General features: G+C 35.3%; 1 protein-coding gene across 18 annotated transcripts in view; it reads right to left on the bottom strand.

The window, feature by feature from the left end:
* The window catches only part of CCDC150 (coiled-coil domain containing 150), a 95,186-nt gene that overhangs the window by 34,338 nt on the left and 46,177 nt on the right, over window positions 1-14,671 (bottom strand). For 12 of the 18 annotated variants that reach the window (XM_021074909.1, XM_021074914.1, XM_021074917.1 and 9 more), the window contains 2 exons: window positions 10,010-10,093; window positions 1,651-1,758 (listed from right to left, as the gene is read on the bottom strand). The exons of 2 other annotated variants lie outside the window; for them this stretch is intronic. In XM_021074909.1, coding sequence (XP_020930568.1) covers window positions 1,651-1,758; window positions 10,010-10,093 — 192 coding nt within the window. The remainder of the gene's footprint in view (window positions 1-1,650; window positions 1,759-10,009; window positions 10,094-14,671) is intronic. 4 more of the 18 variants (XM_021074911.1, XM_021074920.1, XM_021074919.1 and 1 more) reach the window with 1 other exon arrangement.

Below are 14,671 nucleotides of genomic sequence, written 5' to 3'. Positions count from 1 at the left end.
TGAATAAATCTGAAATTTCCTTATGATTTAATCTGTTCCTCACTTACCGAATCCCGGTTAAGAAAATTTGATGACTCATCATCTAGTAATGGTCTTGAGGCAAGAATGTCTATTTTACCTTCCAGTCTTCCCTCCATGGTTTTAATGGCATTCAAAAGAGTCTTTAGAGAGATCCTAGAGTCTCCAGTCTCCTGAGAAGCTCTCACAGACGTCAGAGTAGGTGCAAAGGTCACACGGCGCACAGGGTTTGGAATAACACTGGGCAAACCAAGTGATGAAGTTCGTTCCTTCACATAGTTTACATGGGGCCTGTAGCTTTCAAGGAATTTTGAAGAGGCAGGCCTCTCTGGAGATTTCTTTTTTCTTGGAGGCATCACCAATTAAAAAAACAAAATCAACTTAAACCTAGAGTTATTTTTCAACAAGTGCTGCTTTTACTGTGGGAAACAACACTATGTTCTCAATGAAGTCGCAATGGAAAATATACTTAAAAATGTGTTCCTCTGCTTTCAGAATGAAGAAAATACAAGCATAAAGTATGTCCTAGTGAAGAAACAAAGTGTATCTAATGAGGCCTCCTTTACCGGTATAGTCAGATGGTTAGAACCCTAGCAGTATTCTGTTTGAAGACACATTCTAGTTCCTTGGTTGCCAGGGGTATACATACACAAATGCTATAGATATGGTAGTTACACTGACTCTTAAAAATGAAAAATAATGTGGTAAATTTATAAATCATTGAAATGAATCACTTTCTTTAACATATTCCTGGATTATTTTCTTTACTAAATGTATTATATATCTTGTTTGTCTAATTTTCTCTATTCATCTGTTAAAATGTTATGTGACCTACGAAAGGTTTTTAGTCTCAATAGCCACCATGTTGACAAGTAAGCACTTGCACTATTAATACCTCTTTCAAGTATGCTGTGGCAGGTTTATCTTGGTATTGAGTTCTGTATTTGCTTATAACTCAAAAACCAAAGATAAAACCAAACTTGTTCCTCTCTGCCAAAAGTTTTTTTGTGTTTTTTTTTTCCCCCCTTTGCACAGCCACACATGCAGCATATGGAAGTTCCCCAGGCCAGGGGTCAAATTGGAGCTCTAGCTGCCATCTATCTATACCACCACCATGGCAATACCTCCACTGCAGATTGCAGCAACACTGGATCCTTAACACACTGAGTGAGGCCAGGGATTGAACCCACATCATCACAGAGCCAAAACAGGAACTCCTGCCAAAAGTTTTAAGGCTCAAAACACCACTTCCTCTATGAAAGTGATCCTCAATGCTTTCATCATAATGATGGATGCTACTTTGTTTTTGAAAGGCATAATCTCTTGTTCTAAAATAAAGTTTCCTAAATACATTCCCAATCCTCCAATTAGAACATAAGAAAACTGTATGTCCCAGTACATCTTTATGAATTCCTATATAGCTGAGTAGAAACTTGTACACACTGTCTGTTTAAAAAAAATGTTTAAGCTCACTTTAGCAGCACATATACTAAAAAATGTTTGTTAAATTGAATCAAGAAGCGAATATTCATCTTTCTGGGATTGTGTGGTGAGATGGGGAGAAAGGCATCAACTTTTTTAAAAGCTATATTAAAATATAACAACAATCTGTTCTGTAGCTGTTAATCACACCTGAGCATATTTTCCCTCCAGTGCCTTATTCAACTTGCGTAGATGGTCATTCTGTGAACTGGTTTCAGTAAAAGAATGTAGTTGTTCTTCTAGCTGTTTAACTTTTATCTAGAGGAAAAACAGAAGAAAACTTTGCAAACTCATAAAGATGACTACTCACATCTTTAAAGAAAAATGATCATTTGGGGGAAGAGAATCATGAACATCGACTCAGATCTCAAATTGCCTGTTCTTGTACATTTTCTTCTTATCCCAAATCCTCTCATACAAGTCAACAATTAACATTACTGAGCCTATCCCTAAATAAGGAAAAATTTCATTCAAAATTTTTAATTTAAATCAACTTTTTCCTCTCTTGATATCTTTTCTTGTTTCCCTCTTTTGGAGGACAAACTGGTTGTAGCTACTGGACACTGTAGGAACTGTTAAAATTTGAGTGCCAATATTGCTTTTTTGGGAAAGGTTACATGAAAACACATTTTGTCTCATGAAATCTCTCTTGTTCCACAAGCAGAATTCTTTCTCTCAACTTTGCTTGTTTCTATCGCTCTTTCCCTCAGTGTACAGTATAAAACATGTGCTGTGGTTTTCACTTAGGGTTCAGAATTAGAATGGCTGCCTCCAAACAGAGGTATTGATGCAACAATTATTCTCATTTTAAATGCAAGCAAACTACTGTTAACCTTAGAACCCCGTGGAAAATACTGATGAACACTCAAAGACTTTTAGATTTGCCCCTCAAGCAAAATGCAGAATATCCTTATTCTACAATTTTTCTCAGATAATTTACCTACTTTCAGTCTCGGTATTCAATAAAATGTCTTAATGCTTGTCAGATGGCATGTTCTAACCTATAAAATACATAATTTTTACATTAAGTTTCTTTTTTAGAAGGATTTCTAATTCAGGACATTGAAGTAGGAAAGAACACAGAAACAAATAAATCCTGCTGTTCCTCAGAGATGTAATGTTTCTGTGTCATAAAAATCTAAGCAGCTTTCATAGTTAGCTTACCAGGCAGACTCAGGAAAAGCAGTATTTAGGGCAAGGTCATATCTTCATATTGTTTAAAATGATCTATCTATAGATATATTTTTTAATTGAGGAATAGTTGATTTACATAAATTTCAGGTTACAACACAGTGATTCACAGTTTTTATGGGATTATATCCTATTTATAGTTATTATAAAACACTGGCTATAGTTTGTGCTGTACAATATATCCTTGTAGCTTATTTTATACATAGTTGTTTATACCTTTTAATCATCTACCTCTATCTTCCCTCTTACATATGTTTTTAATGTAAAACTATAAAAACCTAATACTATAGAGACTATGAGACACCTAAGAAATGGGTGAAAAGGAACACTTATTTTTATGTGTTTTATAATGCAAGTATTCAAACTTAATGCAATTAATAAATTTCCTAGTTTTTTTTTTCTCCTTCTGTACATTTGGTAAATTAGAAATAAACTAGGACATAGGAGTTCCCTTGAGGCCCAGGTGGTTAGGGATCCAGGAAAAAGAAAAAACCTACTTGTGAAAGCAATGATACACATAAGGGCAAAAGGATAAACATCAAGATGTAAAAAAGGACATCGAAGTCATAAACTGTGGGGAAAGAATAAGAAAGTTTAGACTCTTTTAGAATGTGTTTGAGCCTATATAACTACCAGTCTAAAAATCAGATAGAGGAAGGGGTCAACATACTTGAAAAACAGGGCAACCACAAATCAAAAACAAAAAATAGATTCACAAAAACCAAAAAGAAGAGGACACAGGCACAAAATAAAAGGAAGTCATATGATCAGTAAAAGAAGAACAGAACAAAAGAGAAACATAGAATCAACTGGAAAACAAGGTTTAAAATGGCAATAAATATATTTATCAAAGTAATTACCTTAAATACCAATGGACTGAATAATTCAATCAAAAGATATAGAGTGGCAGACTGGATTAAAAAACAAGAACCTACAATATGCAGCCTATGAGAAAACTCCTTAGGGCAAAGGACATATATAAACTGAAAGTGAGGGGATGGAAAAAGATGTTTCATGCAAAGGGAAATGACAAGAAAGCAGGAGTCACAATACTCAGATAAGACAGACTTCAAAACAAAGGCCATAGAGAAAGAAAAAGACACTATTTAATGATAAAAGGATTAATTCAAGAAGAGGAAATCACACTTGTCTACATATATGTACCTAATGTAGGAATAACCAAATGCATGAAACAAATACTAATAGCCATAAAAGGAGAAATTGATGGGAATGCAATAGCAGTTGGAGACTTTAACACCTCACATCAATGGACAGAACTTCTAGACAAAAAAAATCAATAAGGGAAAATGGATCCTAAATGCTGCAATAGAATAGTTAGACATAATTGATATTTTCAGGACATTATATCCAAAAAAAACCCCAGAATATACATTCTTTTCAAGTGCCCATGTGACATTCTCTAGGGCTGCCCACATACTGGGACACAAAACTAAGCTCAACAAATTTAAGAGTATGTAAGTTATTTAAAGCATCTTCTCTGACCACAATGTCATGTTTTCTGATCACAGAAAAATAAATAAGAAAAAACTTGCCACACATGCTACTAAAAAAACCAATGGGTCAATGAGGAAATTAAAAAAGAAACAAAGGTATTCCTGGGGTGGCACAACAGGATTGGCAGCACCTTGGGAGAAGTGGGATGCAGGTTTGATCCACTGGCACAGTGGGTTCAGGATTTGACACTGCCACAGCTATGGCTTAGGTTGCAACTACTGCTTGGATCTGATACCCTTTGTGGGAACTCCACACGCCACAAGGTGGCTTAAAAAAAAAAAAAGAGGAAATTAAAAATACCTTGAGACAAATGACAATGAAAACACAACCATACAAAAATATATGGGATGCCATAAAAGGAGTACTTAGAGAGAAGTTCATAGTGATACAGGCCTTATTCCAAAAACAAGAAAATTTTCAAATAAACAACTCAACCTATCACCTAAAGGAATTAGAGAAAGAACAACAAAAAACCTAAAGGCAGCAGAAAGAAGGAAACCATAAAGAACAGAGAGGAAATCAATAAAATAGATATTTAAAAAACAATAGAAAAAAAATCAATAAAACCAAGAACTGGTTCTTTGATAGGGTACACAAAATTGACAACATCTGGCCAAACTCACCAAGAAGAAAAGAGAGAGAAACAAATAAACAAAATAAGAAATGAAGAAGGAGAAACTTCAACTGATATTACCGAAATTTTAAAAAAAATGAGAATACTATGAAAAATTATACACTAACAAATTTGACAACCTAGAAGAAATGGACAGTTTTCACCAAAACTGAATCCAGAACAAATAGGTAATTTGAACAGACTGATCATTAGAAGTGAAATAGAATATGCAATAAAAAAAAAAAAGTCCAGGACTAGATGGCTCCAGAAGCAGATTCTACCAAACATACAAGGAGGAACCCTACACCCATCCTTCTTAAACTCTTCCAAAAGACTGGAGAAGAAAGACATTCCCAAAGACATTCTATGAAGCCACCATAACCCTAATACCAAATGCAAAGACACTACCAAAAAATAAAATTATAGGCCAATATCTTTGAGGACTATAGATGCAAAAATTCTCAACTGAATCCAACAACACAGATTTTAGCCAACTGAATCCAACAACACAGACAAGATCATACACCAAGTGGGATTCATCCCAAGTTCACAAGGATGGTTCAACATATGCAAATCAATATAACATACCACCTTAACAAAAGAAAAGTCAAAAACCACATGATCATCTCCATAGATGCAGAAAAAGCATTTGACAAAATCCAACATCCATTCATGATAAAAACTCTTACTGAAGTAGGTTATAGGGAACATGAAAGCCATTTATGACAAACCCACAGCCGACATCATTGTCAATGGAGAAAAGGTGAAAACCTTCCCACTAAAATCTGGAACAAGATCAGGATGCCCACTCTCACCACTTTTATTCAACATAGTATTGGAAGTCCTAGCTACAGCAATTAGACAAAAGAAAAAAGAAATAAGAGGTATCCAAATTGGAAGAGAGGTAAAATTGTCACTGTATGCAGATGACATGATACTATATATAGAAAACCCTAAGGACTCCATACAAAAATTATGTAATCTGATTAACAAATTCAGCAAAGTAGCAGGATACAAGATTAAACATTCAGAAATCGGTTGCATTTCTGTATACTAACAATGAAATATCAGAGAAGCAATATAAAAAATACCTTTTAAAATTACACCAAATATAAAATATCTAGGAATAAACCTGACAAAGGAGATGAAAGACTATTATGCTGAGAACTATAAAACATTAATAAAGGAAATTAAAGAGCATTCAAAGAAATGCAAAGATATCTATGCTTCTGGATCAGAAGAATTAATAATGTTAAAATGAACATACTACCTGAAGCAATCTACAGATTTAATGTGATTCCTATCAAATTACCCATGGCATTTTTCATAGTGCTAGAACAAATAATCCAAAAATGTACACAGAACCATAAAGACCCAGAAGTGCCAAAGCTATCCTGAGGAAAAAAATAAGGTGGAAAGCATAACTCTCCTAGACTTCAGACAATATTATGAAACTACAGTAATCAAGGCAGTGTGGTAATGGTACAAAAACAGACATACAGATCAATGGAACAGAATAGAGAGCCTAGAAATAAACCCAGACACCTATGGCCAATTAATCTTGGAACCAGAGTGGCAACAATATAAAATGGGAAAAAGAGTCTCTTCAGCAAGTGGGAAAACAGGACAGCTGCATGTAAATCAACAAAACAAGAACACACGCTCATACCATGCACAAAAATAAACACAAAATTAAAGACTTAAACATAAGACACCATAAAACTCCTAAAAGAGAACATAGACAAAACATTTTCCCACATAACTACATAAATGTTTACTTAGGTCAGCCTCCCAAGGCAACAGAAATAGAAACAAAAATAAATAAATGGGACCTAATCAAACTTACAAGCTTTTGCACAGCAAAGGAAACCATTCCTAAAAAAAAGAGACAACCTACAGAATAGGAGAAAATAGTTGCAAATGATGCAACTAATGAGGAGCTAATCTCCAAAATATACAAACAATGCATGCAACTCCACAACAAAAAGACAAATGGCCCAAACAAAAAATGGGCAGAAGACCTAAACAGACCTAAATTTCTCCAAAGAAGACATACGGATGGCCAGGAGGCAAATGAAAAGATGCTTCATATCACTAATTATTAGACAAGTGCAGATTAAAACAACAATGAGGTATCATCTCACACCGGTCAGAATGGCCATCATTAATCTACAAATAACAAATGCTGGAGAGAGTGGAGAAATGGGAACCCTCCTACACTGCTGGTGGGAATGTAAATTAGTACAACCACTGTGGAAAATAGAATGGAGGTTCCTCAGAAAGTTAAGTATAGAACTACCATATGGTCCCGCAATCCCACTCCTGGGCATATATCTGGACAAAAGAATAATTCAAAGATATAATATGTTCACTGCAGCAGTATTCACAATAGCCAAGACATGGAAACAACCTAAATGTCCATTGACAGATGAATGGATTAAGAAGACATAATGCATATATACAACAGAATACTACTTAGCCATAAAAAAACAAAATAATGCCATTTGCAGCAACATGAATGCAACTAGAGATTAATGTATCACTTATATGTAGAATCTAAAATATAGCACAAATGAACCTATCTAAAAACAAAAAAAGACTCACAGATTAGAGAACAAGACTTCTGGTTGCCAAGGTGAAATGGCGAAAGAGGTGGATGAACTGGGAGTTTGGGGTTAGTAGATGCAAATTATTAGATTTAGAATGGATAAGCCATGAGGTCCTACTGTATAATCACAGTGAACTATATCTAATTTCTTGGGATAAACCATTATGGAAGATAATATAAGAAAAGGAATATATATATATATATATATATATGTATTTTTTAATATATATTTTATGTATGTATGACTGGGTCATTTTACTGTGCAGTAAAAACTGGCACATTGTAAATCAAGTATACTATTTTTATTTTTATTTATTTATTTTTTCACAGCTGTATGTGCAGCATATGGATGTTCCTGGGCCAGGGATGGAACTGGAGCGGCAGCTGCGATCTATGCCCTAACCACAGCAGCACTGGATCCTTAATCCACTGAGCAAGGCCAGGGATTGAACCCATTTCCTCATAGAGACATCAGGTCCTTAACTTGTTGAGCCACAATAGAAACTCTGTGAACTATAATAAAAATAAAAATTAAAAAAAACTACTCGATTTAAAAATGAGAAGACCTGAATAGACATTTTTTCCAAAAATAAGACATACAGAGGGCCAACAGGCACATGAAAAGATACTCAATATTGCCTATTATCTGGGAAATGCAAATCAAAACCCCAATGAAATATCACTTTACACCTGTCAGACTGGCTATCATCACATAACAAATGTTGGTAGGATGTAGAGAAAAGGGAACTGCAGTACAATGCTGGTGGGAGTGTAAACTGGTGTAGCCACTATGGAAAACAGTGTGGAAATTCCTCAAAAAACTAAAAATAGAATTACCATGTGATACAGAAATTCCACCTAAGTACATATGTAAAGAAAATGAAAATACTAATTAAAAAAGATTTATGACCCCAATGTTCACAGCAGAATTATTTACAATAGCCAAGATATGGAAGCCACCTAAGGGTCTATAGGCAGATGACTGAATAAAGAAGATGCAGTGTGCATATATATATGTGTGTGTGTGTGTGTGTATATATATATATATATATGTATGTATATATGTGTGTGTATATATATATGTATGTATATATATGTATATATATATGTATGTATATATATACACACACACACACAGACAGTGGAATATTACTCAGCCATAGAAAAGAAATCTTGCCACTTGCAATAACATAGATGGAAATGAAAGATATTGTATTCAGTGAAATAAGTCAGACAAAGAAAGACAAATACTGTATCTTATGATTTATATGTGGAATCTAAAGAATAAAACAAAGGAATGAAAATAACAAAACAGAGAGCCTCACAGATATGGAGAACAAACTAGTGGTTATCAATGGGGGAAGGGAAGAAGAGTGGGGCAAGACAGGGTTAGGGGGATTAAGAGGTTTAAACTACTATATATTGGAGTTCCCATCATAGCACAGCGGAAACAAATCCAACTAGAAACCATGGGGTTGAGGGTTCGATCCCTGGCATTGTTCAGTGGGTTAAGGATCCGGCGTTGCTGTGAGCTGTGGTGTTAGGTCACAGATGCGGCTCAGATCCGGCGTGGCTGTGCCGTACGTAGGCTGGTGGCTACAGCTCCGATTCGACTCCTAGCCTGGGAACTTCCATATGCCATGAGTGCAGCCCTAAAAAGACAAAAAGACAAAAGAAACCCAAAAAATACTATATACAAAATAAGCTACAAGGATCTATTCAGCACAGGAAATATAGACAATATTTTTTTTTCTTTTTATAGTCACACCTGCAGCATATGGAAGTTTCTGGGCTAGGGGATGAATCTGAGCTGCAGCTGCCACCCTACACCATGGCCACACTGGATCTGAGTTGCATCTGTGATCTACGTTGCAGCTTGTGACAATGTCGGATGCTTAATCCACTGAGCAAGGCCAGGGATCAAACGTGTATCCTCACTGACACTATGTCAGGTTCTTAACCTGGTGAATTGGAAACTCCAGCCAATATTTTATAATAACTTTTTTTTTTTTTTTGGCCACACTGCAGCATATGGAAATCCTCAGGCCAGAGATCAAATCTGAGCCATAGCTGTGACTACTCCACAGCTGTGGCAATACTGGATCCTTAACCCACTGCACCAAGCCGGGGACTGAACCTGTGCTGCTGCAGAGACAAAGCATACTTAACCTGCCGGGCCACAGCAGGAACTCCTATAATAACTTTAAATGGAGTATGATATAAAAATATTGAATCACTCTGCTGTACTCCTGAAACTAATATTGTAAATCAACTATACTTCAATATAAGAGAACATAGGCTTTTTACATTGGCAGCAAATGACCATGCATAAAATAATTATAATAAAGTTCCACATTGTCACAGAATGAGCCTTGGATTCACAATTTTAGGTTTCAGCATTATATTACAGGTGTGTAAATAGAAGTCAACTGGCTTTGAATGAGGGACCAAACATAGGGTGGTTTAAAGACTTAGAGAATTGGTAAATGACAGAGCTAGGTCTTCTCAAAATCCACAATATTTAGTTTGATAACTGGCATTAAAAAACTGGGAAATAAAAATCAGAAAATAAAATCTCCTACCTGGAGTTTCCCCTTTTCATAGGCCAGTTTATTTTTACTCTCTGTAATTTTTCCCAAGACATTTTCCACTTGTTGTCGGGCAAGCTGATAAAGCAAACACAGGTATCAGTACTTCTAGGCACAGAATAAATAATCATTTTCCTTTTAAAATAAGTATTCATATGCCCATTTTCTGAAGGGTTTTTATCAGAAATGGGTGTTGGATTTTGTCAAAGGCTTTTTCCGCGTCTATTGAGAGGATCATATGGTTTTTATTCTTCAGTTTGTTAATGTGGTATATCACATTGATGGATTTGCGGATATTGAAGAACCCTTGCATCCTTGGGATAAATCCCACTTGATCATGATGTACAATCCTTTTAATGTATTGTGAGATGTGGTTTGCTAGTATTTTGTTGAGGATTTTTGCATCGATGTTCATCAGTGATATTGGCCTGTAGTTTTCTTTTTTTGTGGAGTCTTTGTCTGGTTTTGGTACCAGGGTGACAGTGGCCTCATAGAATGAGTTTGGGAGTATCCCTTCTTCTGCAATTTTTTGAAATAGTTTCAGAAGGAGAGGTGTTAGCTCTTCTCTAAATGTTTGATAGAATTCGCCTGTGAAGCCATCTGGTCCTGGACTTTTGTTTGTTGGAAGTTTTTTAATCACAGTTTCCATAGCAATCCCACTCCTGGGCATCTATCCAGAGAAAACCACGACTCACAAAGACACATGTACTCCAATGTTCATTGCAGCACTATTTACAATAGCTAAGACATGGAAACAACCTAAATGTCCATAAACAGAGGAGTGGATCAATATACACAATGGAATATTACTCAGCCATCAAAAAGAACAAAATACCAGCATTTTTAGCAACATGGATGGACCTAGAAACTATCATGCTAAGTGAAGTCAGCCATACTATCATGCTAAGTGAAGTCAGACACCAACATCAAATGCTTTCACTGACATGTGGAATCTGAAAAAAGGACAGAATGAACTTCTTTGCAGAACAGATGCTGACTCACAGACACTGAAAAACTTATGGTCTCTGGAGGAGACAGTTTGGGGGGTGGGGGGGTGTGCTTGGGCTGTGGGATAGAAATCCTGTGAAATCAGATTGTTATGATCGTTATACAACTACAGATGTGATAAATTCATTTGAGTAATAAAATAAATAAATAAATAAATAAAATAAGTATTCATACCCTGCTATTTCATATTTATTTATTTATTTTATTATTTTTTTCCCACTGTACAGCATGGGGATCAAGTTATTCTTCCATGTATACATTTTTCCCCCACCCTTTGTTCTGTTGCAATATGAGTATCGAGACATAGTTTTCAATGCTACTCAGCAGGATCTCCTTGTAAATCTATTCTAAGTTGTATCTGATAACCCCAAGCTCCCAATCCCTCCCACTCCCTCCCTCTCCCCCTTGACAGCCACAAGTCTATTCTCTAAGTCCATGATTTTCTTTTCTGTGGAGATGTTCATTTGTGCTGGATATTAGATTCCAGTTATAAGTGATATCACATGGTATTTGCCTTTGTCTTTCTGACTCATTTCACTCAGTATGAGAGTCTCTAGTTCCATCCATGTTGCTGCAAATGGCATTATGTCATTTATTTCGTATTTATTTACTACAGCTACCTTTTTGTCTTTTTTTAGATAGCTGATCATAGTGCTAATATAATATGCAACATGTAGGGAGACTGCTAAATGGAAGAATGAGTACCTTAGGAGTCAGTTTGTTGTTCTCGATTTCCTAATTCTATTTTTGTTACATCAATTTTTCCTTTGCTGTTGTCACCTAACCCAGATTTATCAGTGGTTGCAGATATACAGTTTGAGGATTACATACAGTTGGCCCTCTGTATCCACAGGTTTCACATCCATGGGTTCAACCAACCATGGATCAAGATTACTCAGAAAAAAAAATTTCCATTAAAGTTCCAAAAAGCAAAACTTGAATTTGCCACCATGGGCAAATGGAAATTATTTGCATAACATTTACATTGTATGAGGTATTATAAGTAATCTAAAGATGATTTAAAGTATATGGGAGGATGCACGTAGGTTAAATGTAACTATTGCACCATTTCATATAAGGGACTTAGGCATCCACATATTTCCTAGAACTAACCCCCAAAACATACTGAGAGAGGACTGTCATTCTTTAAAAAAAAAAATGGGAGCTACAAAAGATCACAACCACTTGGACAACAGGAGACACTTCAGTTACCATAGTAAAAGGAAATAAAAGAAAAAAATCTGAAAAAGTAAATGAAATGTTTGCTGGAAACCCCAACATTGATCAAGTACTCAACACAGTGTTATCTTGGACAAACATTGCTAAAATCTCTATATTTCATGAAATCACATATTTAATCATCCAAACAGCCTTTAATAATAGTTATTTTTGCCTTTATCCTCAGACTCTGTCAGAAGAAATAAGTGTAAAATAAATTTCTCTTGATTAAACTTTGGGCCTTACTAGTATTTCAGGAACACTATTGGTGACTGAATATGGCCACTGTCACCTTCATAATCAATTTCAGTGTTATATTTTAATAACAGGAAACACTAGTATTTGCCATATGCCAAAATCATCTTTGTAAGTCCATTGTAGGGATAGTACACACAAGCAAATATGACTGAAAAAACAAATTCTTTATCACATAGGCCAACCAGCTGCACCATGGATCATTTGCAGTAAATTTTGAGTTCAAAGTCTTAATGTTGGTTAAGTATCTCATATTGACATAATCACTATTTCTGGTTTACATTTGCTTAATCTGTGAAGAGAACAAGGGGCCTTTTCAGCAACTAAAGCCAAAGAATTTAGACATTTACGTTCAACTTTAGGCAAGTGTTTTGTTTTTGTTTTTTGGTCTTTTGTGTTTTTAGGGCCACACCCACAGCATATGGAGGTTCCCAGGCTAGGGGTCTAGCGGGAGCTGTAGCTGCCAGCCTACATCAGAGCCACAGCAACGCCAGATCCGAGCAGCATCTGCGACCTACACCACAGCTCATGGCAATGCCAGATCCTTAACCTACTAAGCAAGGCCAGGGATCGAACCCGCAACCTCATGGTTCCTAGTTGGATTAGTTTCTGCTGTGCCACATGGGAACTCCGACTTTAGGCAAGTTTGTAAAGATAAAACCATACAGGTATGGATATTAACTTCCACAAGAGACATTTCTCATTATCTCCGACAGTTACAGCTATTCTTTAGTTGTCACTTTATAGTGTACTTTATTTCACTTAAAGTATTATGAATATTTTCCAAATAAAAGAAAAAGCATATTCCAAACCAGATTACTATTTAAAAGTAACTCATTTTTTCTTTTGTTCAAAATATTTTCATGATAGCACATGTTCTGTAAGAGTTCACATCAGTCTGGAGCATTGTTTTCTCCTTGGTAGTTGCCTTGGCTAGAAGAATTAAGCCATTTAGACATTTTAGACTTCATAAAAACCTATGGAAAAGCTATAAATAGTGGTTAGTCCCACCCTAAAATTATGCACACTCAATATAAAAACTTAAACCAAGTATTAGGCATCAGTGTGTTATTAACTATTATGACCATGTAGGCATTTGTCCTATCAGACCAATATTTATTTCATACCTATTTATACATATTCATACATTTGTTTTTTAAAGTTTCACTGTCAATCACTGGGAGTTGCTTCTACTAAGGCAAAGGAAAACATTTTTTTAAAGCATTCAGACCAATCGAGTATTGGTTTTGAAATAACCTAAGGGAAATGAAGATTCTATCAATAAATAGGAGGCTAGTAATAATATTAACTTAGTCATCAATTTTCTGTCTGTGGAAGACATACAGTCCCCCTTTACCACAATATTTTCCATTTTGCAAACTATGATGTAAAATCGGCACATGAATGTAATGTTCTGATTAAGTCTTCAGCAGAAAACATATCATAAGGGTATCACAAGATGGCCAATAATGCTACAAAAACAAAGCTACATATAACAATAAAAGCTTAATTATTTAAAACTTAAAATTCTGTTCTAAGTCCCATAAATTGAGGTGCACAATGTGCTGCAAAATGCAGGTACAGTTTACAGAAAAGTAAGAGCTAGATTTAAGTATGCCATTACAAATAAAAACATGCTTAAAAATAACTTTGCTTTCCTTCTTGGAATGTGGAAAGGCTTTTTGTTTTTTAAAATAATTTGGATGGTCTGGGTCTCTTATGTGTCCAAAATTTTTTAGAATAACAGCACTTCTTTCCTCTATAAATTTCCCCCTTTAGGCAAAGACAAAGAATTCTATTAATCTTTTAAATACACTTTCAAAATAATTTTCTGTTTTTGCCACCAAAGATGAATGTACTGAAAGTGAAAACTCTCTAAGCAAGATCAAAATGTGATAATATTTGACACAGGGTCACTTACTTAAATTTATGACAAAAATAAATTGCTCTAGTTGCTAAGGGAAAGATGTTAAGGTAGTAACTTAAGTTACTGTTGTCAGGGTATTTAAATAGGCCCTGAAAGAAAATTGATGGAACGTCAAAAATTAGAAAGAGACCACTTAAATGAGTGAATAGCTTAGATTCTGAGTTATGGGGTGCAGAACTCAGATTAATCTTTGCTTAAATAGTCTTGGCAATAAGCTATAGATTATTAATATGCAGAGCAAAAGAGAA

This window comes from Sus scrofa, chromosome 15 (genome assembly GCF_000003025.6).
Source record: "Sus scrofa isolate TJ Tabasco breed Duroc chromosome 15, Sscrofa11.1, whole genome shotgun sequence".
NCBI lineage: Eukaryota > Metazoa > Chordata > Mammalia > Artiodactyla > Suidae > Sus > Sus scrofa.
Note: the sequence above shows the minus strand (reverse complement) of the source record. Positions and strands in the feature narration are given on the sequence as shown.